Here is a 24,036-nt window from a genome sequence, read left to right as displayed (position 1 = left end):
ATATATTAAATAGGTGAACTGTCTAATTTATAAGTAAATTTATTAATATAGGATATTATGAAGTATTATAGAATATCTTATATGTACATGTTTTTTAATAGCTGTCCCAGATGATTCTGAGACACAACACAGCCAGTTAGGAAACAGTGGACTAGCTGGCCTCTGAGACTCTTCCAAAGCAGGAGGACTGGGGCTCTCAGTGCTTCTGTGATGCTACTGCTCTTTAGACACCTACAGTCCATGTCCAGTTCTCATCTCTCCCCACCTAGAAACAAACTCCCAGTACCTTCCTAGCACACTAGAATAAAATCCACATTCCTTGTATAGCCTAATAGGATCTAGCTCCTGAGTTCCTCTCCTACCTTGTCTCTTGCTCTCTTACCTCTAGAAGAGAAAGGTCTGCCCAGGAAGCTCTTCCCTACTCTGAGTGGCTACTTCCTTCTCACTTAAACATGAGATTTCTGAGAGGAGATCTGAACACCTTGTTGAAAGTTATAGCTCTCAATATTCAATCTCCATCAACCTATTCTCTCTTCTTTTTCTTCATTGCACTTATCATTGTCTAAGATTGTCCTATTATTTGTTACTTTAACCTGGCTCAATGTCAGTGTGTCCCTACTAGAATGCAATTTCCACAATAGTGAGGAAGCTGTTTGTCTCTAATGTATACCAGGCTTCTGCAACAGTGGAGAGCTCACAGTAGGCCTTCAATAAAATATTTGTTCAGTAAATATGCTTTGCAGTAGCTCCAAATAAAAGAAACAAAGCTCTGATTCACACTCCTCCTGGTACTAGTGTTTCTGATATCACTTCTTGAGGTCAGCAGCCAGGCAAACTTGGCCTTCACCTTTAGCTGACAGGCTGATGTCTGTAGATCCCAGAGGCTTGAAATGATCTGTAACCAGATCCTATGAGGAGACCACACCACACACCCTCCAACTGCAAATATCCCAGCAGTTGGTGTTGGCTAAGGTTCTCCTCTGAGAAACCTTGCTAATGACGTTGGCTGTCTTTTCATCCTTTAGGCTTGCAGCCAGGAAATACAACTCTGGAGGTGAGCTCTTAGAAACACCATGATGCCTTGTCCCCTTAAATCAATTGTTTTACACGAAGCCATACTTGCTATTATCCCATCTCCAGCATCATAGCCCTAAATCCAAAATCCTTGAGATACAGCACTGTTCCTAGACTACTAAAAGGATTACCTTTGCCGGTTTAAGTATGGGTACAATACCTAGCTTTCATTGAGAGATTCCACCACATTTGCCCTAACAATGGCACTAGGGTCACTGGCCACATGAACCCTAGAAGTGTACCATCAGAAAACTCTTAGAGCTAAGTGCTAGAGCTACCTCTAATTCTTTATAGAACTAAATATGGGAAAAGAAGAAAATAAAGAGTGAGGGAAGGGAAAGAAAGTATGAGCTAGCGAAAAAGGTGACCTACTTTGGCACTTCAATATATTAGTCTGTTTCTTCCCCTCTGAAATAATCATTCTAGCACTCAAAAATTTATTACTGACTGTATACCAGTCATTGTCCTAGACACCTGAAGTATGTCAATGATACAAACAGATAAAGATGCCTGCCCAGGCGAACTTTGCATTCTAGTGGGAATAATCATTTAAACAGTGAACATGTTAAATAGGTGAATTATCTAATTTAAATTTATAAATAAATTTATTAACATTGAATATCTTACATTTTATAAGAAATACATTCTATATGGGCTGGTGGAGTGGCTCAAGTGGTAGAGCACCTGATTAGCAACTGCGAGGTCCTGAGTTCAAGCCCCGGTACCACCAAAAAAGAAATACATTATATGATATCTAAAATATAAAATGGTTTGTAAATAAATTATGCAATATATTAGAAGGTAAAAACTGTCATCATAAGAAATGATAAAGACACATTGGGACAGCTAATGAAAGCAGGAAGGGGCAGGCTCCAGTATTAAGCAGAGTGCTCAGGGAGGGTAGGCCTCATTGACAAAGTGACACTTGAACAAAAACTTGGAGGAGGTAAGGGCATTAATTCTATATAACTAACTATTTCCTTTTTTTGGCATCCAAAATGATCAGAACCAAATTTAAGGACCATCACAGTACCCAAATTTAAGGTTCCTGTGGTCTGTAAATGTGTGGTCCTTTGTCCCCTGGAGAGGCATGGCAGTAAAATGGATATGCATTTTGATATCAAACTAGATTCAAATGCTGGCCATACCACTTACTAGCCACATGACTTTGAGCACCCTGTTTCATCTCTCTGAGCCTCAATTCCATATACTCCAAAACGAAGACAATAATAGTACCTCACAGGGCTCTTTTCAGGGTTAAGTGAAATAATGTAGGCAAATTCCTCTGCACACAGGAAGAACTTAATAAAAATCAGCTGTAATTATTGAGCCTTGCTCTTGTCTCTCAAAGTTTATTTACAGTTTCCTTGTTCCTGTTTTTTTTATCTTTATTGATATTTTTACATTGTTTTATAGCTTCTGCTTCTGTGGTAAGTTACCCCAAACCCTTTGTGGATTGGGGTGGGTTATAAATAAGTAAATAAATAAAAATCTGGACTGGAGAATATTTTCATGAAAGCAAAAAATTTCATTACCAATAGAGTCAATTGCAAATGAGACCAAAAGCAATAAATACTGACTCTAATCTCTAATAGCCCATCAAAAACCACCAGCAAGGCAGTCTCTGGTTTCTCAGATCATCTTTCTCTCTCCCTCCTCCTCTTTCCCAAATCCTCTTCCTCCTCCAACAAGAGAGGGTAAATGAGTCACACAAAATGACTCAATAAACTGCCTAAATCCTCCCAACCTCACACAAGTGCTTCACTGCCTTGGGCCTCACAGAACCCTCCTTCTTCCTCTTCAGAAAAGAGAAAGGAAATCAATGAGGTCACTTTCCATGGTGATGAGGTTAAGGGAAGGGATGCTGGTTCAGTCAACAGTCAGACATAAGGTAGACTCTCTACCTTATGAGAGCTCTGGGCCATGGGAAAGCTCCTGAACCTCTCTGGGTCCCAGCTTCTTGTGGGTAATAATAGTCCCTGCCCCTCCCTCCAAAGATGCTGTGCAGAAAAAAGGAGAGGATACAGGGAAGCAACATGAAGGTTTATTTTCAAAGCCCTTTCCTTAAGGAAAGTGGAGGTACACCCCTACTATAGACACTCAGTAACAAGAAGCAAAGGAGAAAGATCATTTTTGAGTCCCCACTACTCTCTATTTTCACAGTTCTTCCTTGCCCTTTGAGATGGGCATCACTATCCCACACTGAGTTAGGGCTGGACTCTGAACCCAGAGCACACAGCTACAGAAATCTGAGAGGCAGCTCTGGCTTTCTGAGGCTCATTTTAGGAAAGACATCAACCAGCCTCCACCACAGGATGTCACCAGCAGCACTGGCAAAAACCTACAAGGGTTCTAGCCCACCTGGAGTATCTTGACTCTGATTCCTGAGCTGGGAACAGCAAGATTCTGGGCTAGGCTAACTGACCCTGCCAAGGACTCCCAAAACCTTCTTTCTCCTCTCACATCCATCAGCTGCCAGGACCTCTGCTGTTAAGACATCCCTGTCTATGAGCTTGGACTTTGGAATTGCCTATATCTCAATTTGAAAAAGACACCACTTAAGTGACTTTAAATAAGTCACTTATACTTTCTGATTCCTCTTCAGATTATGGGCATATCAAAATGCCTACCTCACAAAAGTGCCACAAAGATTAAAGAGAGCAATGCACTGGAAACGTACAAAACAGTTCCTGCACAAACTAGTACGCTGTTATGGTCACACTGACACTGTGGCGGGGAGATCAGCCTTATATTCCATGAAAGTGATGATCCTGACATTGGCTCAGGGAGGGAGAGCAGGTCTTTGAGCATTGCCCCAACTCTACTTCCATCCAGCCAAGCAGTATGGCCTGGTTATCTGACACTTAATCCTTTCTTCCTCACCACCACTATCTCCAAAGCAAGCTCCCTGAGGGTAACAATGAGACCTAGCTTGACTCTGTGTCCCTCACAGAAAAAAAGGAAAAAGATTAACCAAGGCCCAAGCTAAGGCCTCCCATCAGTACCAACATGTGCTGAGAATCCAGGAGAGAGAGGACACTCAGACCTGCAGAGGTCACAGTGCACCTAGGAAAAAAAAACAAGGAAACTCCATCATAACAGACAGTAATTGAAGGCTAACGGTCTCTGAAAATATCAGGGAAGCTCCATGGAAAAGGTGGTATTTGAACTGAACCTTGAAATTTAGGCAAGATATGGAGATGGGGGTGGCATTCCAGGCTGATAGCACAAAATAGTATCTAGAGATGGGGAAACAGAGTAGTTTGGTGAGACTGGAAAACTACATGGAGAAGAATGAGGTAAGAGCTGGCAGTGAAAGGCTAGTGAATGTCTCAAGAGGTGAACACAAAACAAAGGTCATAGCTACCATATAGAAAATAGGGGGAGCGGGCCTGCAATTCTAAATATGACAGTCACAGAAGACTTCTTTGAGGTGACACGCTGAAAAGGTAAAGGAGCAAGCCATGTGGTTTTTCTTGAGGAAGTTTCCAGGCAGAGAGATGTAACAGTGCAAAGGTCCTGAGGCCACAGGGCGGCTGCCATCTTGCTGGTGCATTAAAAACACCAGTATAACTAGAGCTTGGGAGGGAGAGGGAGAACAGTAGAAACTGAGGCTAGAGAGTTAAAAGGGAGCTCTGAAGGACCTAAAGGACACAATGGGCTCTTTAGCTTTTCCTGATGAAATGGAGAGCCATTGTAGGATTTCCAGTAAAGGCACAAGGTTAACAGACTTACATTTTAAAAGGATCACTGACTGCGGTGTAGAGAAGCAACTGCAGGGGGCCTAGGGTGCAAGGAGGGAGACTAGTAAACAGGCTACTGTAGAAATCCAGGTTAAGAGGATGGTGGCTGGAACTAGGGTGGTAGCGGTGTGGTGGTGGTTCTCTGTTTCCCGGTTTTAAAATGGAGCATAGACTCCAGCTCTGTGCGCAGCCCAAAGCCTCAAAAAGCTCCCATCGAGATGGAACGTCAGAAACCTCCCGCCAGCGAGGTTCCAGGCTGGGGAATGTGGGGCGCGTGGGCAGCTGCTTGCCCATCCCAACCCGTGGTGCCCACAAGAAAGCAGACAGGTGCGCGCCCCTGTCAAGAGAGCTAGACTCGGTGGAGCAAGGTGTGTCCGCTCGCTCTTGTTCTTCAAAGACTAAACAGGAAGGAGTGGGAAGACGCGAGCCTGCATGGAGTCCTGGAGTGGGTCCAGGGCACCAACACTTTGTGCACGCGGATATGGGGCTGCTCGGTGGATACGGGTGTCAGCTTCGTGAGGGAAGCGCCACAACACCCACTCCGTGCGCCGCACTCTCCCCTCACACCCCCGCCAACCGCACACACACAAACCTTTGTCTCGCTCGCCCGTACCCTCATCTATCTGCCTGTCTATCCCGTTTCAGGTTCGGTGTGTACGGCCCTGTTGGGGTCCCTCTGGCGGTCGCCGTAGCCGCGCAGCCCCGACCCGGGGCTCCCGGGAGGAGAAAATCATGAATGAAATGGATGCGCGGCTCCCACTCCCCCGCCCTCCCGAGCCAGGCAACCTTGGCGTGGGGGCGGCGCCTCCCAGGACTCCGCGTTGAGTTGTTGGGGGTGGGAAGGCTCCCGAGATGGGATCAGAGGTTAAGGGTCTGTGAGTCGGCTCCTCTCGGGCTGCCGGAGCTCCCCACCCCCCGTCCCGCCAGCCCGGAGAGCCCTGCGCAATTCCCGGGGAGCGGCGCAAGCCCGCCCGAGGGCGGGGCGGAGCCGGGGCTGGGGGTGCTGAACCGACCCGGCGGCTGCGCCGGCGACTCCGCAGCTAAAGCGCATTTGGTGGGTCGGTGGGGCGAGAGAGTGCGCACTGAGCACGGGATTGAGAGCCTGGCGGACTGACCGACGGACGGACGCCCCCGCACACGCAGACGCACGGAGCTCGGCACGGCCCCCGTCACACACACTGACACACACACACACACACACACACACACACACACAGGGACACACGCAGACACACACACACACACACACACACACACACACACAGGGACACACGCAGACACACGCACACTCGCGCGCGCACATCCTCCCGCCAGCCTGCCTGCCCGCTCCCCGGCGCTCGGAGCCCGCTGTGGCCGGTAAGTGTGGCGCCTCCGTGGGCGCCTTTGTGTGCTAAGCCGGGAGGCGGAGGGCGCAGGGTCCCTCCTGGGGTGGCCAAGAAAGAGACCTCCTCCAGCCCTCAGGACCGAGGAGTCAGTGCCCGCCCCCACCACGCCCCCCTTGGGGCTCCCGTCGCCCCCGGACTGGGGGAGGGGGTCCCCAACGCGGGAGAAGGGGGTTGGCCGGGAGGGAGGGGCAGGCACTCCCCACGAAGCTCTTGCGCTGTTCCAGGGAGGTCCAGCCTCTGCGGCCCAGGCTGGTGCGCCGCTCTTGGCCACATCGCCTCTCCAGAATGTGAACCCCCAGAGGGAGGATGGAAATCATCGCTAGCCTGCTGGCCTGTAAGCCTCAGCTCCTAGCCTTCCCATCGCTTTGGCTTCCCCAACCCTTTAGCCACCCGCGACCCACCCACTCCCAAAATAAAAGCCCTGTGCGTGCCCATCCCCCAGCATATTGCTTCTTCCTGAATGAGGCCCAGGATCCTGCAAAACCCAGAGATTGCACAGGTCAGATACCTTGTGAAAGCTCACACAGCTTAGAGGGTCAGACCAAAGGAACCTTGGGAATTCATGTAACCCCTTCATTTTACAGATGTGGAAACTGAGGCCCAGTGAGGTGTCTTAACGAAGGTCACCAGAGAGTTAATGGCAAAACCTGTTTTAGAATCTGGGGTTCCTACCTTTAATACTTGTTTTCCTCCCCTAAGCAACTAAATCCTATCCCCACTGAAGCCCCAGAATCCCAAAATTCACCTGAGTATACCATGAATCTTTGTAATTTCAGCCCTGCCCCCACTTGGAACAGCAGGTGCCATTCATTTTTTACCAGCCTTACTGTTTAAAAAAAAAAAAAACAGGCCTTGAATTTGCCTCATTCAGCCTCAAAGGAAAGCTCTTTCTTTGCAAGCACTTCAGGTTTGGGATTTTATTTGGGAAAATGAAGCAGTCCTGGACCACAGATCAGATTCCATGGTGTTAGTCCTAGACTTTCCCGGAGTCATTGAACCTGGGCATCTTCAGTTGGTTAAGTAATGTGTTATTCAAGGATTCATACTCTTCTCCCACTTTGACCTGACTATATGCCCTCCCAGTCATTCTTCACTCCTTAAGGATCCCGGTTTTCTAATCCAGCCAAGCCTCTTTCAGCATTCATTTGTGGAGGTGTTCAAGTCCCCTTGGCCACCTCTTCTTCCTTGGTGTTTGTTAAATGTGGCCTCTTGGTGTTGCTGACAAAGCTGCTAGGGAAGCTTGAGTTACAACCACACCAGGTTCAGATTGTGTCTCCCTCCCTCAAGGGCAGCTGGGTGTCCCCAGAGCTGAGCCAAATGCCTGGTGCAGAGAGGATGCCCCAGAGGTAGGCTGAGGGAATACAAGCATAGCTGGAGTACAAGTGAAAGATGAAGTCGGTCACCTTGGAGGAGACTACGGATGAGAGAGTTGGCAAGGAGGACAACAATGTTCAGTCTCTAGAGACTTGAGGCACTGTCTCAAGAGTTTCCTTCTTGAGTGGGGTGAGCAACCTAACATGAACGAGAGCCAAAGTGACCAACTGGAATAATTGCAGGGGCCACTGCTGATGTCATAGTTCACATAGATTGCATTGTTCAAGACGTGCCAGTTCATAATGAATGGTAGCCCCCAGCATTTTGGCCTGTAGGGGCTTCCACCCTGAAAGTGAAGAGATGTGAGTTCCAGGCTCAGGCTCCCCCTCACTACTGTACAATTTCAGTCAGTGCTCATAACCTCTCTATATCTCAGTTTCTCCATCAGAAAAATAAAACCATGGGAATAGAGATTTTCAGAATATCTTTATTGGGGAGAGGCAGGAGGGAAGGAGAAGAACACTTATTTATATAACTCCTGTGGGCCTGCTTTCATCTCCTTTTACTCTGTGAGGGAATTATTCCTGACTTAAAGAAATAATGCAAATAGGGTGCTAAGCACAATGCCTGGAGCATAGAGGAAGTTTAGGAATTGGTACCACTAGAGCCCCAGCTTTATAGATATACGCTGCACTTATCCCCTTCTTCAGGGAACAGGATTTTAAGTTCTCAAAGTCCTTCACTCAAAACAGTTCCTCCCCTTACTGCCCTATTCCTGGATTTAGTGCTCAGACAGCGGAAGACATCTAGGAACCCTCCCTGGAAGGAGCAAGTATCTTTGTTTATCTGTTATTTTGCACCTTAACATGAATGATTTATTAATCTTTATATAGTGTCAAAGCTTTTCTTACATTTGATCATTTATATTTACTCTTCATAACACACTCATGATATCAGTAGTGTTATCAACCCCATTTTACAAGTGGGAAGTCAAGATAGAGATTTTAACTTATCTAAGGATGCATGCCTTAAAAGTCTCAGAGCCAGAGAGCTAGGGAAACGGAGGCAGTTGTTGAGGACATTGGTGCCTAACTAAGGAGTGGGACTTTAGTTTCTGAAAAGGGGAGAGAGATAATCTCACTCACTCTGGCTACTGATGGAAAACAGGTTGAGTGGGGAGAGCCTACTGGCAAGGATCTGGGTAGGAAACCATGACAGTGATTTAGGTGAGAGATAACAAGGTTCTGGACTACAGGTGGTTATAAGAATGGGTAGAAAAAGAGGTTGATGCAAGAGGTCTTATTGTCACCAAAGTTGGCAGCTGATTAGATGTGGACCCCATAGGGAAGGAGGAAGTAATAGTAAGACTTTGAGGTTGAATGGCTGAAGTTGTTGTTCACAGAAAGAGCTCAGCAGTAGGGGGAAAGAGGAGGCTTTGGAGGGAGCTCTGGGTTTGATAGGAAGCCCTGATGACTCCTGTTGAGCTTACCAGTACCCACTATTGTCAAGAGCCAGGTCCATTCATTCATTCATTTGTTCTCCAATTACATATAAACATCCATGACTACCAGGTTGTTGTAGTTCTGGGGACGCATTGCTGAAAAAGGTGAACTTTCTACCTAAGCTCTATCAGGAGAGACAGAAAAAAAAAACTAAGCAAAGAAAAAATATTTTAGATGGTGAGAAGTGCTCTAGAGAAAACTAAAGCAGGATGAAGGATGACTGGAGGCAAGGATAGAGAAAGGATTCGCCTTAAACAGAACTGCCTTTGAGGTATCTGAACAAAGACCTGAATGAAGTGAGGAGGAGACCTGAAGGAATAAAAAGGGACCATCAGTGCAAAGGCCCCGTGGGAAGAATAGATGGATGTTTTCAAGGAATCTCCAATGTGGCTGTAAGAGACAGGCAAAGGAGAAGAGTGGAGAGGAAAACAGTCAAGAGATGGGGGCAGAGCCAATCAGGTAGGTGCTTATGGCCTGTAATTGCATGTTGTTATTGAGTCTAAGAGAGCCTGAGTCCTAGTCTCCTTGTATTCTTAATGCCCAGCAGAGCAAACCCTGACCCTGAACAGGGGCTCACTAAGTAGTTGTTAAATGAGTGAGTATTAGAAATGACCAGGTATGCACATGACCTCATATATGAACCAGTAACTACATTACTGCATAGGAGTGTGTAGTATGATCACAATGATGAAGCTTAAAGAACTTGAATGCTTGTGTTGTCATTTCAGTATGAAAATTTGAGTCAAATCTACATATTTTGTTCAGTGTGATTTGATACTGTAAACACTGCTACTGACTAAGACATAAGTAAAACATGCCTGAAATGACTCTAAATCAATTAAAATGGTAATCGTTTTCTCCTTCCAACACAAAGACACATCCTTCTGGCTTCATTTCACATTTTTCCTTGTTTAACTCTTGAGCCCTCTGTTATTACCCTCACAGACATTTTAAACAAATGCATTTCATGGGCTGGAGGTGTGGCTCAAATGGTAGAGCTCCTGCCTCGAAAGCACAAAGCCCTGAATTCAAACCCCAGTACCACCAAAAAAAATTTTATTAAAGAAATTCATTTCTTGCACAAAGGCCCAGATTTTTAGGATAAAGCATTATCATCTTCAATAAATTGACAGATTTTTAAAAAGACAAAGAGGGCAATGGGGAGAAAGAAATAACTTAAGGAGTATAAATTCTTTGAGCACCTAATGAATTGTTTAAATGAATCTACAAGTGGGAATGGCAAAGCTTCAGAAGGTAGCTAGTTATATAGAACAATTGTCTACATTAAATTGGGCATAGACTGTATGAACATTTCAAATTATCTGGTACCCTGTACCAAAAATGTAACCAGCACCACAGAAAACATCTGTGAACCAATGTTCTTGCCCATGTGGAAGTTGACATGATAAAATCTCTTTCTGGGTCTCCTGGCTCAAATTTCTTCTGAATCTGCAGGTTTGTCACCTCTAGAAACTGCAAACTCAGAAGTTTCCAGGCTTCTCAACTGAAAGCTGCAGCACCTAAAACAAAAACCACCCTCCTTCCTGTGTCCCCCATAAGCAACTGTGACTCAGGTTTTCATAGCTGGGATTCAGCACACTGGGTTGAAGGGAATCTCCCTGAGCTCCATGCAGGGGATCCACAGTTTGCAGATAGTAATCGACTGAGCATCATGGTCAGCATTCCTAACTTCAGGCTAATGTTCGTTGCAAAATACTGAAAATTGCTCTCCCTTTCTGTGGTGAGGTGATTGATTGCAGTTATTAGAAAGACATGCCAAGTCTCTATGTGAATTGTTATTGTTGTTACTGTTGTTTGAAGCAGGATCTCACTGTGTAGCCCAGGCTGGCCTGAAACTTGCCATCTTCCTTTGTTAGTGTCCAAGGTGCTGGGACTACAGGCATGTGCCACCACCACACACAACACCAACTTTCTCTCTCTCTGTGTGCGTGTGTGTGTGTATGTGTGTGTGTGTGTGTGTGTGTGTGTTTTGAAGATCAGGGCCTTGTACATGCTTGGCAAGTGCTTTACCACTGAGTTCTTAATGTGTCTTTTTGAAGAGTTGACATGAAATGCCCTCTTGCCCTGTCCTCCTCTCTAGAAGCCATTCAAGAGGGATATGTGGACCTCATTGGTGGCAGGATGTGGGCATCTGGAGATAATTTCAAGATTGTTGTAAAATTAGCAGTGTATATATTTAATCACACACCTAAAGATACTGCTTCAAAAAATAAATTACAATTGTGAAAATAATACAGCCATACGCCATACTAGAGAACAAATGTGGAATTAATAGGACATATTGCATTATTATTTTACATGTCTTGTTCTGTTTTTTCCATAGATCTATGTTTTATAATATTTTATATCAGTCCATGAATAGTTTTATAGCCTGCATTTTTTTCACTTAACATTTTATCATAATTTCTACATTCAGATGTGGTCATCTACTTACCCTCAATGGTTTTCTCAGGCATTAACCACTTCTTTATTGTTAAACAGTCAGTAGTGAGAGTCTCCAAGAAGAAATCTTTTCTGTCTCAGAGTTTCAAGGCATCTATTTTAAGTATCTTCAAAAAGATGTGGCAGGACCAAAGGTGACTAGAGAGGAGTGTGAGGAAAACCATGAGAAAGATGTAGATTGGTTTTGTGGATGCAAATGATGTGGGTTCAGATCCTGGGTCAAGAAGAGAACAGGGAACACTAGAGCTGGGGCGGAGAAAATGGAGAAGGTTATACATTGTAAGCAAGGACATGGAGCACGAGGCAAGGATGTGCTTAAGCTCTGTTTTCCATTCTTTTGAGTGTGTACCTAGCAGAGGAATTGCTGGATCATTTGGTAATTCTATGTTTAAATTTGAGGAGCTTACAGGGTGCCTTTTTTAAAAAGGATTTTTGTTTTCCCAGCATGAAAAAGACCTTTGAGTGAAATCTTAGACGTAAAGGGTCCGGAAAGAAGCCATTAATTTAAAAAAAAAAAAAAAAGAAGTAAATTTCATGTGAGCTCTGCATGGCCTTGCAGGTAATAGAGAGGAGGAAAGAGGGAACAGAATACAGATGAGTCCAACCTCCATTTCTGGAGAATTATTGTGATCTAGAGGCACTGTGGGTGGAAAAAGAAAGCTCTCAGGAGAGATCTTAGTGGGTGGAATTCATTCATGCATGCAAGTATTTACTGCATCAGGCATGGTGGTGGACACAGGAGCCTCAGCAGTCAACTGGACCAAGAGGACCCTCCCTCAAGGAGCTTGTCTTGGGGGAGGTGGTTACCAGAGAAGTAACCTGGCAACAGTGGTCCCTATTGATGTATACTATGGTAATAATAAAACTAATTTTACTGAGTGCTTATTACATTATCTCACTTAATCTTCATAACAGTTCAGTGAAGAGGGTTTTTATTATCCTCAGTTTGCAGGTGAGGAAATAGTCTCAAAGACTGTAAGTAACTTGTCAGGAACTCACAGCGAGTAAGTGAGCAGATCCAGAAACCAGACCTACACAGGAACTGTGCTCTGGTGCTGGTACACTGGAACACAAGAGTCACCTGAGGTCAGAGAAGGCTTCCTGAAGGAGTCAGGTGAGCATTTTAGTGTAAGTAAGCTGCATTCTTTAACTCAGGAGTACAGAAAGTGATTTTTACCAGCAGCAGCAACCCTGCTATTAATGATTCCAAATTCCGGGGGAGCCCCACCTCACTAGACTCCACCTCAACAGATGGGCACTTTTATTCTTGGTGCTTATTCAGGAGTCAGGGAGGCTGGGGCAGGACATTTCCTTTTACTCCTAACATCTGCCTCTGCCACTTCCCTAGCACCCTACTTCCAATCCCTGTAGTATCTGGGGTACCTTAAAGGGACCTCCTGGGGCCCCTACTGGGCCTGGGAAGATTCAAGCCGGTGGGCTGAATATGGCCAAATACAAGCCTCAGGGATCGGGGAAGATCCTGTATTCACTTTCTGTGCTATGTCACCAGCCTAAGATGTCTGGACCTTGTGGGCTCCCATTACCACCAAAGCCTCATCTTCCCTAAACAAAGAGAAACCACTTTCTCTGTACTCTTTCAGTTCCTCTAAGGCCCCCTGTGGCCTGCAGCAGTGCTTTTTAGCTGCATGTTTCTGACCCTTGTGTTGGAGAGTCCTCTGCTGTAAAAGCATCCGTGGTCCAATCACCTATGTGTTTGTGTGTTTGTCAGCACCCTTCTGTCATTGTGACAACCAAAAATGCTCACACATAATTTTAAGACACATTTTATGAGCAGTCAAAATTACAGCTCTTAGGTGGTCCACTCAGTGAGTTTTGATTATTGTATGAATTTGTATAACTTTCACCAAGATAAAAATATGGACCATTTCCATCACACCCAAAATTCTGAGGTAACGGTTCCCATTTCCATCATTGTGGGAGAGTTTTGTACTTACTTGATATGTAAATGTAACCATATCATATGTGGTCTTTTGTATCAGAAAGTAGCTTTTGAGGTCCATCTATGCATACAACATACAGAGAGAGAGAGAGGATTTTCTAAATATCCCTGGAAATAACTTGCCTTATTTCCCTTGAGGAAAAAAAAAAGGGCCTTTGAGTTAAAATCAGTGTCTTAGCCTGATACATAGGCCCTCTGCCATGTGCCAAGAGTCTCTTTCCTGCCCAGCCTCCAGCCACACTGAGGTACTCCCTTCTCCCAGTACACCTTGCCCTTTCACCTTTCCAGGCTTTTGCCCCTGCAATGTCCCCTGCCTGGAATGTCCTCTCACTATCTAGAGACTCCTGCTTGTCCACCAGATCTCTTCCATGCAGCCTCCTAGACTCTCCCATTATTCCCTCCCATAAGATAGTCTCAGTTTACACTCTACACATGTCTGGCTCCATCACTGGACTGTAGGCTAGTAGAGAGCAGAAACTGGGTCTCGGCTTTGTATCCCCATAGCACAACACAGACCTGGATATTTTTTTAAAAATGTATGTAAGGTTATATTAGGTTTTGCCTCCAGATTATCTCAGAGACAAACTGAGTTTAAAATAACTATACAAAGTGTATCCCAGACCACTCCCTAAAGCTGAAGAAAGAAAGGTGGTCAAAAAAAGTCTAATCTCTGACTGCAGATGATAAATGTAGCCAGAAACATACTGCCAGTGAGGAAGAGGGCTTCAACCCTTCCCACGAGCACCTGGCATCAATGAGTGCAAAGCAGAGCAGCTCAGGGAACCATAGAGAGAAGAAGGAGATCAGTCAATCAGGGAAGGTTGTCTAGAGGAGGGAGGTTTCAGGGGGAGTCTATGTTGAGCTGCAGAGTTACATAATTGGGATAGTCCATAGCAAGTCTTAAAGCACGATCTGTCCAGTGACTGAGTCTCACACAGCTGCCATTCCCTCCTCTCATTCCTTTGCACTTGTTTCTTTCTTTTTCTCCCACTTATTTTTCCTTCCCACCTTCCTTCCAAATCTGAGTGTACAGAAAAGAGCTGGATGCATGTTGCCCTGCTTTCCATCTCTCCTCCTCTGCATCAGGCTCCCTGACATGGAGGATATAGAAGGAAGCCCACCCTTGCTCCTTCTCAGACTGGGCAGCTCTCAGAACCCACAGTTATAGACAGGAGAGCCAGGGAGCATCCCAGAATGGAGTGTGGTCCATCACCAGGTTCCACACCACCAAAACACTAGGGGAAGAATTTAGCCAGAGGAGAGGTCAGCATGCAGTGGACTGGGATTGGGGGGAACTTCCTGGAGGAGTCATGAGCTGAGGTGGGCCTTGAAAGAAGGGCAGGAGGCCATGACTCAGATGGAACAGAAAAGACAAAAGCTGAGACACAAGAGTGAGCATGGCTGGGGGTTGGGCCAATTTCATGGTGGAGGAAGATTTAGGGAATCCACATTTCCCAAGAGCTCTAAGTCTGACTCGGGAGACCTGGAAACAGCCTGGAGCTCTCCAGAGGAGAGAGGAGTAGTTCTGGGAGGTCCTTCTCATCCTCCAGATGCTCTTCCTTGCATTGTTCTCATTAGCTTGAGGAACAGCTGGCAGAGCCTGAGGAAACAGGAAGCAGGCCTTTGTAGCTGATGGCACTGCCTGGTACAAAGAGTAGGAGCACCTCCTGTGCCAGGCTGACTTGGAGAGAGACTTGAAATGAAGCTGTGAGCCAGGTCAGCAAGGAATAGTGAGGAGACTTTCTGCCTTGGGGTTGCCTAGCACTTCCTGTTCACATCACTCACTTCTCGTCATCACCCCAACTCTGCAACTCTCGTTGCTTCTCTCTTACATGGGGAGGAAATTTAGGCTCAGTGGAGTTAATGGCCCAGGGTACTTCTTGGGGAGAAGATGGCAAAATGTAGCCTTTCAACCAGGTCTCTCTGCTTCTGAATCCATCCTTTTTCCAGAGAACTGTGGTTGCTTAAGGTGTGTAGCCTCCCAATTGTCAGTCTGTCATGTTTTGAGAGATTCAACCCATGAGTAAGGACTTCTATTGACAATGGCCCTGGTCCCCAGGTTTCTAGCTGTTCCCAGCACAAGACAGTGAAAGAGCCCACCATTCTGGGCCCAGGACCAGGTCCACCCTGTCTTATTAGTCATCAGAGTAGGACCAGAGTGACTACTTACCTACTCTCTTGTCAGACCCTAAACCCCTCTAAGTGTTTTTTAGCTGTACACTGTAAGATGATGTCTTCACAACTTGTCACAAGGGTTTAAGCATCTAAGGAAACAAGATATTGGAAAGCATGTGGCATGTATAAGTCTGTAGCTTATATTTATTAAATTTGAATTCAGGAGGTCAGATCGTTTTCAGCCTCGATTCCTGGTCCTATTCTGGAGTTTTTCCCTAGTTCACACTCTTCTTGCAAAAGAACCTCAGATCCAGCTAATGTTTCCAAGCCCTCCTCTGCCTGGCCTCTCCCCAGCCTGCTTCTGACTCAATTTGTCTGATTCCTCCACCAAACCCTAAGGTGCTAGCATCTTCCCCACCTGTTTTGACACAGTCTGAGCTAAGCCTGAGCACAGAAAGGTTAATCAGAGGCTGGGGACAAAGATCCTAAGGAGAACTAGAGCCACAGTGGGTGTGGCAGGAGCTAAAGCTCCCTAACTGCAGGTGGGAGCAGACCCAGCTAGCTTTCTGCACCCAAACTCTATGATGAGGAGCTCTGCAGTCAACAAAGTATGCTGCAGATCTAGAAGGGATCATCACAGACAGTCCAGAGCAAGGCACAGAAAGCCCAGGATGAGGGATGACATCAGGGAAGTCTAGGGGTGAAACCAGAGGTCAGTAGAGGTCAAAAGCACAAAATAATGCATGATCAGAACACAAGCAAAACCAGATGAGGTCCAAATGCTAGTTCCATGAGGAGAGGGGACAGCTATATGGGCAAGCAAAGCCTCATTCCTAGAAGGCAATGGGCACAAAACAGAAGGCCTGGTGCTGGGATGGGGCCAGTGTTAGAGCCAGGTAAGCAATGCTGAGACTGAGTTAAAACTCTCAGTGATGGTATAGTTGGCTAACATTTACACAGTGTACTCTGTACTGTGTTCTTCCAAGATTTTTAGGCTTATTCATCACAACAGTAGTATGAGTTAGGTATTAGTGCTGGCCCACTTAGAAACAAGGAAACTGAGGCACAAAGGGATTGAGCAAAAATCCCGACCTCTAAGACTGGCAGCATAACTCCCCACATTTATGGCTTGAAATAGCTGTGAAGGGAGCGTTTACACCAATGCAATGTGTAATGCAGTGCAATGCAATTTGTAGCAAATGCTACAAATCAGGGCTTTAAGAACCTGGGATGATACCACAAGTCTCATCCCAGAGTCTCCATGGACCTCATCTGTAGGGAAGAAAGGGTTGTGTTAATTGGAGAAACAGACAAAGCCTGGCACAAAAATGATGGCAACAGGCCAACTTTTTTTTTGGCAGTACTGGGATTCAAACTCAGGTCCCAGTGCTTTCTAGGCAGTGCTATACCACTTGAGCCATGCCCCCAGCCCCAGATCATCATTTTTATGAGCATATATTAATTGTACACAGTAATGGGCTTCATTATAAATGTACTCTATTTTCACCCATTGGATAACCCTGTCTTGTCCCCCCTCCCTCCTCCCCCTGATCCCCTTCCTCTTCTCACTAGTCCCCTTTTACTTTCATGTCTGTTTTTTAATCTGGATTCTGCATATGAGAGAAAGCATGCAATATTTGTCTTTTTGAGTCTGATTTGTTTCACTTAACATGATGATCTCCAGTTACAACCATTCCTGCAAACCACATGATTTAGTTCTTCTTTATGACTGAATAATACTCCATTGTGTATGTTTTCTTTATTCTTTCTGTAATGGGCACCTAAACTGATTCTATAATTTGGCTATTGTGAATAGTGCCACAAAAAAAACATGAATGTGCAGCTATCTCTCTCATATGTTTATTTCTATTCCTTTGGAAATATGCCCAAGGATATGATAAGGCAGGGTCAGAAGGTAGTTCCATTTTTAGTTTTTTTGAGGAATCTCCATACTGAATTCCATATTGGCTGTGCTAATTTACATTCCCACCAACGATGTATGAGGGTTTCTTCCTCTCCCACCACCCCACCCCCCGCAGCATCCTCACCAAAATTTGTTGTTTTTTGTTTTGTTGATGATTGCCATTTTGACTGGGGTGAGATGTAATCTCAGTGTAGTTTTAATTTACACTTCCCTGATGGCTAAAGAGGTGAACATTTTTTCACAGATTTACTGGCCATTTGTACTTCTTTTGAGAACTGTTCAGCAACTGGCATTTTTGGAAATTTACTGGGCCCCATTCTAAGCATTTTGAAGCATCTCATGTAAAAACTTTGTGTTACAATCAAAGCTCATTTAATCTCCATTGCAACCCTCTGAAGTGTGCACACTGTTCTCCCCATTTCACAGATAAAGAAACTGAGGCACAAGGAGGTCAGTAATCTTGCCCAAGATCAGGCAGCCAGTGGGGGAGCCTCAGTTCATACTCATGCAGTCCAATGCCACAACCTGCACATTTACTACTTTTGTGGTATTTTTAATGAGCCATTTGTAAATGTCCAAACTTTTTTGAGAAACTTTTTTTTTTAACATTTTCCTGGTGCCAGATAGAGATTAGACATGAGAAACAGGAAGGTCCATTGATCAGAGGCTATAAACCTTCAAACTGATTTTGAAGCCTGGCTCTGCCATTTACCAAGTGTGCGACCTTGAACAAATGACTCAGTCTCTCCTGATCCTATCTCAACACATGTAGAAGAAGGACAAAGGTGTTTACCACATAGAGTTATAGTAAGAAGGGCGGGGTGGGTGCATGTGCTGTGCTTGGTGCGATAAGTGCTCTTTTTAGGGAAGCCATAGTGATGCAGTCACCTGGGTGCAGGTCCTCCATGTGAGGCAGGGCCACAGGATCAATAGATGGTCACCATAAGGAGAAAGAAGAACAGAAAAGGAAGCGCCTGGCTCTTCCTGAGGGAATCAGGGAGGATTCTACTGAGGAGGCAACATTTCAGTAGGGCCTTAAAGGGCAAATGAGAAAGGATGAAAGTGGGGTCTTTTCCCCTGGAGAGGAAAGTACATTCCAAGGCATTACAGACAGAAGAAAACGTCTAACTAAAAGGAAATACCAGAACCCCCGCCCCAACAGGCAGTGTGATCACACCTTCACATTTGTGATTGCCTGTTTTCTCCTTGCAAATTAAACTGTATACTTGTTGGGGTGGGAATGGAAAGAGAGGGAACAGAACAGAATGCTTTCAAAGTCCTGAAGAACACAGGGTTAGAACACATAACCTTTGAACCCCCAAATCCTTCAGTTGTCCTTTGGGCTTCTGTCTGCCACACAGTTTATAATCAGATCCAGTCACAGTATCAAATGATCACAGCTGAACACAGCCTCCATCAATAATTGGCTCCAGCTTAATCCACCTTCCAATCTGGTCTGGCAACCTTTACCCATGCTCATGGACCACAGCCTGGCTTCCCTGGTGCTGTGAGCGCCCTCTGCTGGGCTAATGACACTCCACCATCTGCCTCAGAAACTAAGTCTGACCTATAAGGAAAAGGCCCTTAGAGGTCGTTCATTCAGCCCCAGTGATTTTCATTTGGAACTACTGAGATGCATATCAGAAAACCTGTGACTAGAGCTAAGGGTAGTTGGATCCTTGACCAGTTAATGCATTTGTGGCTCGGTCAGTGGAACATAGATGCCATCACTACTATCCAACCTCCCAAGGCCAGTTCCTGGGCTGCTGCTTCACGAGAAAACCTAGGTCCTGTCCAGGCAGGCCTTTCAGTTAGAAGGCACAGCAGGGAGCTCCCTTGGGTGCTGAGGAAAGGGTGCCTCATTCACTGACTCACCCATCCTATGAGCCTGACAAAATCACTTCATCCCCAAGTCTAGTTTCTTCATTTTGGTGAAATGAAGACAATCACATGCCACTCATCCACTTATAGTGATGGTTTTCTAAAAGAATACAGAAGCTACTGTGATGTGCAGTCTGTTCCTATCTGCAGAGTAAGGTTTTCATCAAAGGCTAAAAAGTAAAAGAGAAGAGGGGTTAGAAATATGGGCAGTGGATGTGTGCTAGCTGTGTATCCTTGGGCAGGTCACTTCTCTGAATCTCCATTTTCTCTAGAAAATGCGGGTGATAGTATAATCATCCTAGGACTCTTTAAGGAATTAATATTTCACACATGTAAGGCCCTCAGAGCAGCGCCTTGCATGTGTGGTAAGGGTTCAATAGAGATAGATGCTTTTTCTGATGTTCATACTGCTGTCATTGTCATCTTCAGGAGGCAGGGGCTGTGGAAAGTATTCCTGAACGAGTGACTGTTCCCTGCTTCCTTCCTCCCTCCTACCACCTCCTTTTCACCAACCTACTATGGAGAGGAGAATGGATTTTGAAAGAAAGTAGGAGTGACCCCAGCAAGAGGCTGGGAGAGTCTGTAGAACCTGAGTTAGATCGCAGTGAGGTTCTTGTCCCTCCATCCCAAAAATGAAGTCAGAATAAAATGCTATGCCTTAGTCATGAGCCCTTGTGCTGCCTGCACAGCTGGCCCCTGCTGCTCAGGTCCCCATAGACCTACTGTTCCTATCCCACCCGATGTAAGAGTTTGGTGAGATGGGGGCTCTTTGTGCCTCCCTGAAGTCTCCTCCCCCTCAGAGCCCAAAAGGAAGCAGGTAGATTCAGTTCAAGCCATGCTTTTGGACCAAATCACAGGAAACTGCAAGCTTGACAGCACCTTCCTGTTATCCCAGGAAGGGAGGATCTGAGGTGTTCTTGGATGCTTCACTCATCCCAAGGCTGCCCCAAGCAGCTAGGCAATGTTTGGAGGCCTGTTCCCTTTCTGGAAGCTAGGTTTCTGACCCTTTCCAGGGAGTCTGAGCATTGCCTACATACTGTCTTTCCCCACCTCCACCACCCTCATTTTTTTTCTGGGCTGTGTTGGTTATTTGCATCGCCCATGAGTATCTGCCAGTTACTAGACCTTATGATAATACTTCCACATTTCTCTCACTCAGTGGTAAACTTCACCTCAATCCTATGTGAAATGTATCATCAACCTTATTCGACAAATAAGAAAAAATTCAGGTCCAGAGAATTAAAGACACTTTCCAAAAATCACACAGCTCGACTACAGCAGAGTGGTGATTTTCCCCATGGAAAGATTCCTGGAGGGATTGAAGATTAAGCTGGAGTTTGAAACCTAAGCTGAATTTCAAGGAGCAGTGAAAAAAGGTGATGGCATTTGAGGCAGGACTGTGCTTCCTCAGTAGGGGGCAATGGAGAGGCAGTTACAGCCTGAAAGCCAGAGTGACTAGAACAGGTGGTCCAGCAAATGGGGCAGTCCCCATGTATAGGCCCAGGCAGAATACTTCCATCTCTTACCAGGATTGCCACACTCACCTTTCTTTTGATCTCCCAACTCCCAGGCTTCCAGGTCAAGTTTATTCTTGGTACCAGGTAATCTCTTAATCCTCAATATCAGCTATTAAAGAAATGTCTTTTTGTGCTCCTTAAATAAAATAAGGCTCTACTCAGAGCCCCCACACACACACCATGTCCCCTAAGGTAGTAAATTCAATCTCAGTCATTTATGAGGTACCCTACTGCTCTGAGTATACCAGGGATGCTTCAAGAAAACCACACTGGAAAGCTAAAATAGCCTACCCCAGCCTGAAACACCTCCCCCCCCAGACTGTTATCTCTGTATCCTGGGTGGAGTGTGCCTATGTGGGACACAAAAACCCAGGAGCCTAAAATGTGACTCTCTCCATGCCCCTCAAAGCCATTCCCAGGTGGTCCTGCCATGGTGCCCATGCATACATGTCTCAGAACTAACTGGTTCTGTCACCTTCCTAGGCTTGGAGATATCTCTTCACTCCCTCACCCCACCTCCCCTGCCAGGAGACCTCTCAAGGGGCTCCAGCTTCCACAAGACACAGAATCACAGAGGAACATGATCATGGGTCCTGCAGCCACACTTCCCCAGAGGTAGCTAGGGCATGTCTGCCTTACCTCTGTAGAGACAAGGGGAGGGAGAAGGAAAATGAGAAGGGAAACACCATAAATGAGCATCTAAGCCAATTGTCTTGTCCCATGCCATATTCCTTTTCCACAATTCCCTTGTCAGACTGAGGATCTTTTCATCCCTGAATGTGCCCTGCTTTCTCTCAATTCCAGGCCTGTCACGTGCCTTGCACACCCACCGCCATCCCACAGCCACTCACTCCTCTTTCAGTCCCATGACTCCTCTGCCTCATCCAAGTTTTCAACAGTGCTTCCCAGGGCACCCTGCACATCTGTCATCAGACAGGCCACCTTCATTGTCACCTTTTCCTTACCTGCGTCGTCCATGAAATACTTGTAGTTCATTGTGTTCCTACTCATGTGGTCTGTCACACAATAGGCATCTCATAAACATGAGTTGAACAATGAATGGGCCAATCCCTGAATCGTACTCCCTTAAAAGATGGAAAACTGTGTGGCCTGAGCCCTTTAGCAGGTTGGGCCTCTCCAGCACCCTTTTGTCTTCCCTTCCTTGGATATTGGCCATGCCCATATCCTCTATCCAATCAACAGAGCAGGGAAGTCATTCATCTGAGCCCATCCCAACCTCTGAGAACACTCAGACCCTCTGTTTGGGATCCAGAATTCTCCAAGTTTGCAGTCTTCTCAGATGTGGGCACAGATGGCTGGACAGTGGACAGCTTGGCCAGGAGGGTAGGCAGCTTGGCAGGATGGAAATAGCAGTGAACTAGACATTGGGAGTCCTGGGCTCAGAGCCTGCCTGTTCCCCAAGTTTGCTGCACACATCGGTCTGGGTGCTTTGGCTGCCAGCAACAGAAACTGACTCTGAGTATCCTGGCATCAAAAATGTTCATTAGAAGTCTTGGAAGTATGACACAGAAATAACAAGTAACTGAACTCTGGTTTGGGGATCCTCCCAAACCAGAAAGTAGGTGAACCAGGTTTGAGGCAGACAGTAGGTGATGACAGAGATAGTAACCAGCAAGAAATTGGGATTTTTGTGAACTATGTGGAACAATTATTCACACAGTGTGACCCAAGAGAAGTCACTTTTCTGTGCCTCAGTTTCTCCATCTGGATGTCCTGAACATGGCCTCTCTCCTCCATTCACATCTACAGTTTGCTTTTTGCTGAGAAAAGTTCCTGCCCTGGTCCCAGATGGCACCTTTCCCCACCCGGACACCTTGGGGATGAAGCTTGAGGGAGCTAGGTGAGTGAGCATGTGTGTGGCTCCCTGCAGCCCACCCATCGAGGGGGCCAATCCTTCTCCACCTGCATGGTCTGTGACACATAACTCATTTGCATGAGGTGGTCAGCTTGATCATTTCTTCTCTATGAAACCAGCATGTCCTCTAGCCCTGCATGCTGAGTGTGCTGAGGAAAATCTGGAAATCATTATTGGTCTCTTCATGGCCATGACCCTGGCCGTCTTCTGTAGGGTAGGACGCTCCTAGGTGGAGTCTGCCCACCCAGAGACCCCAAAGTCACCAACCCTGCCTCTGCCCTACATTTGACCTTTAATATGTCCATCAGTAGGCTCAGACCCTGTGCTAAATACCTGGGATGCAGTGGTGGTGGAGGGAATAAGGATGCCCCATTGTCATTGAAAGCAGGCAGGGGAGGCAGGTGCATAAACAGCTAACTATAGCAGGAGAGCAAAGATGTGTGAGCCAGTGTTTGAGGGAGCCCAGCGGTAGAAGGCCTCATTTCTTCCCTGGAGATGAGGGAGCGCTCGTGGAAGAGGTAATGCCTGAGAAGAACTCTGGAGAATGAGCAAGATTTGGCAAATTTGGAAAGATTATTTTAGGTTGAGGAACAGCATGAAGCAAGGCATGGATGTGGGAATGGACAGGTTCGATTCAGCAACAAAGATATCTGGTGGGGTGGGAGCTGTAGGAGATGGTAGGAACCTGGTCACAGGGAGGAGTGTTTAGAGGGCTTCCGGGGTACAAAGATAAGGTAGACAGCCTGGGTTGGCTCAGCCTCACACCCAAGAATCTTAGCTTCAGCTCCCAGCTGCTCCTTACCATGGATTAAGCTTAGGCTTCTCTGACTGCTGCACCAAACCTGTCTGTCACCTTTCTCTGCATAAGTCCTGGGTACAGCTGGCATCTACTCCAGGATGCCTCCTAACAGTCCCCACCCACCTCCATCCCACCTTCAGGAAAAAGCAAGTGCGCTTAGCCTTTCCCAGACAGGCCTGTGCTAGATGCTTCCCCCAGACCACAGCAGCTGCTTGTCTCTGTCCTGGAAATTGGGGTGGGTGGTCCAGGCTGGGTTTCCAGCTCCCAGAACTGAGTAGCTATGAGAAGCAAAGGAACAAATGAAGGTGATGACATTCAAGCTGCATGGAACTTAAGGTCTGACCACCTGTTTTTTATAGATGAGTACTAGGGCCCAGGACAGGGATAGGACTGCCAAAATCGTAAGCCAGTGGGAAGCCTAATGTGAATGAGTTGTTTGTTTTCATAGCAGCACAATTAGCAATATAATCCTAAGGCAGAGCC

The 24,036-nt window shown here is 46.1% G+C and overlaps 1 protein-coding gene across 6 annotated transcripts in view; it reads left to right on the top strand.

The window, feature by feature from the left end:
* The first annotated feature begins 5,768 nt into the window (after positions 1 to 5,768).
* Positions 5,769 to 24,036, top strand: part of Ptpn5 (protein tyrosine phosphatase non-receptor type 5) — a 58,809-nt gene continuing 40,541 nt past the window's right edge. The window contains exons 1-3 of one of the 6 annotated variants that reach the window (XM_074042805.1): positions 5,769 to 6,173; positions 6,427 to 6,536; positions 22,649 to 22,739. In XM_074042805.1, the coding sequence (XP_073898906.1) occupies positions 6,509 to 6,536; positions 22,649 to 22,739 (119 nt within the window). In that variant the 5' untranslated portion in view covers positions 5,769 to 6,173; positions 6,427 to 6,508. Of the gene's footprint in view, positions 6,174 to 6,426; positions 6,537 to 12,426; positions 12,596 to 22,648; positions 22,740 to 24,036 lie in introns of those variants that run through there. The other 5 variants (XM_074042808.1, XM_074042804.1, XM_074042807.1 and 2 more) reach the window with 5 other exon arrangements.

This window comes from Castor canadensis, chromosome 1 (assembly GCF_047511655.1).
Source record: "Castor canadensis chromosome 1, mCasCan1.hap1v2, whole genome shotgun sequence".
In the NCBI taxonomy this organism is placed as follows: Eukaryota; Metazoa; Chordata; class Mammalia; order Rodentia; family Castoridae; genus Castor; species Castor canadensis.
Note: the sequence above shows the minus strand (reverse complement) of the source record. Positions and strands in the feature narration are given on the sequence as shown.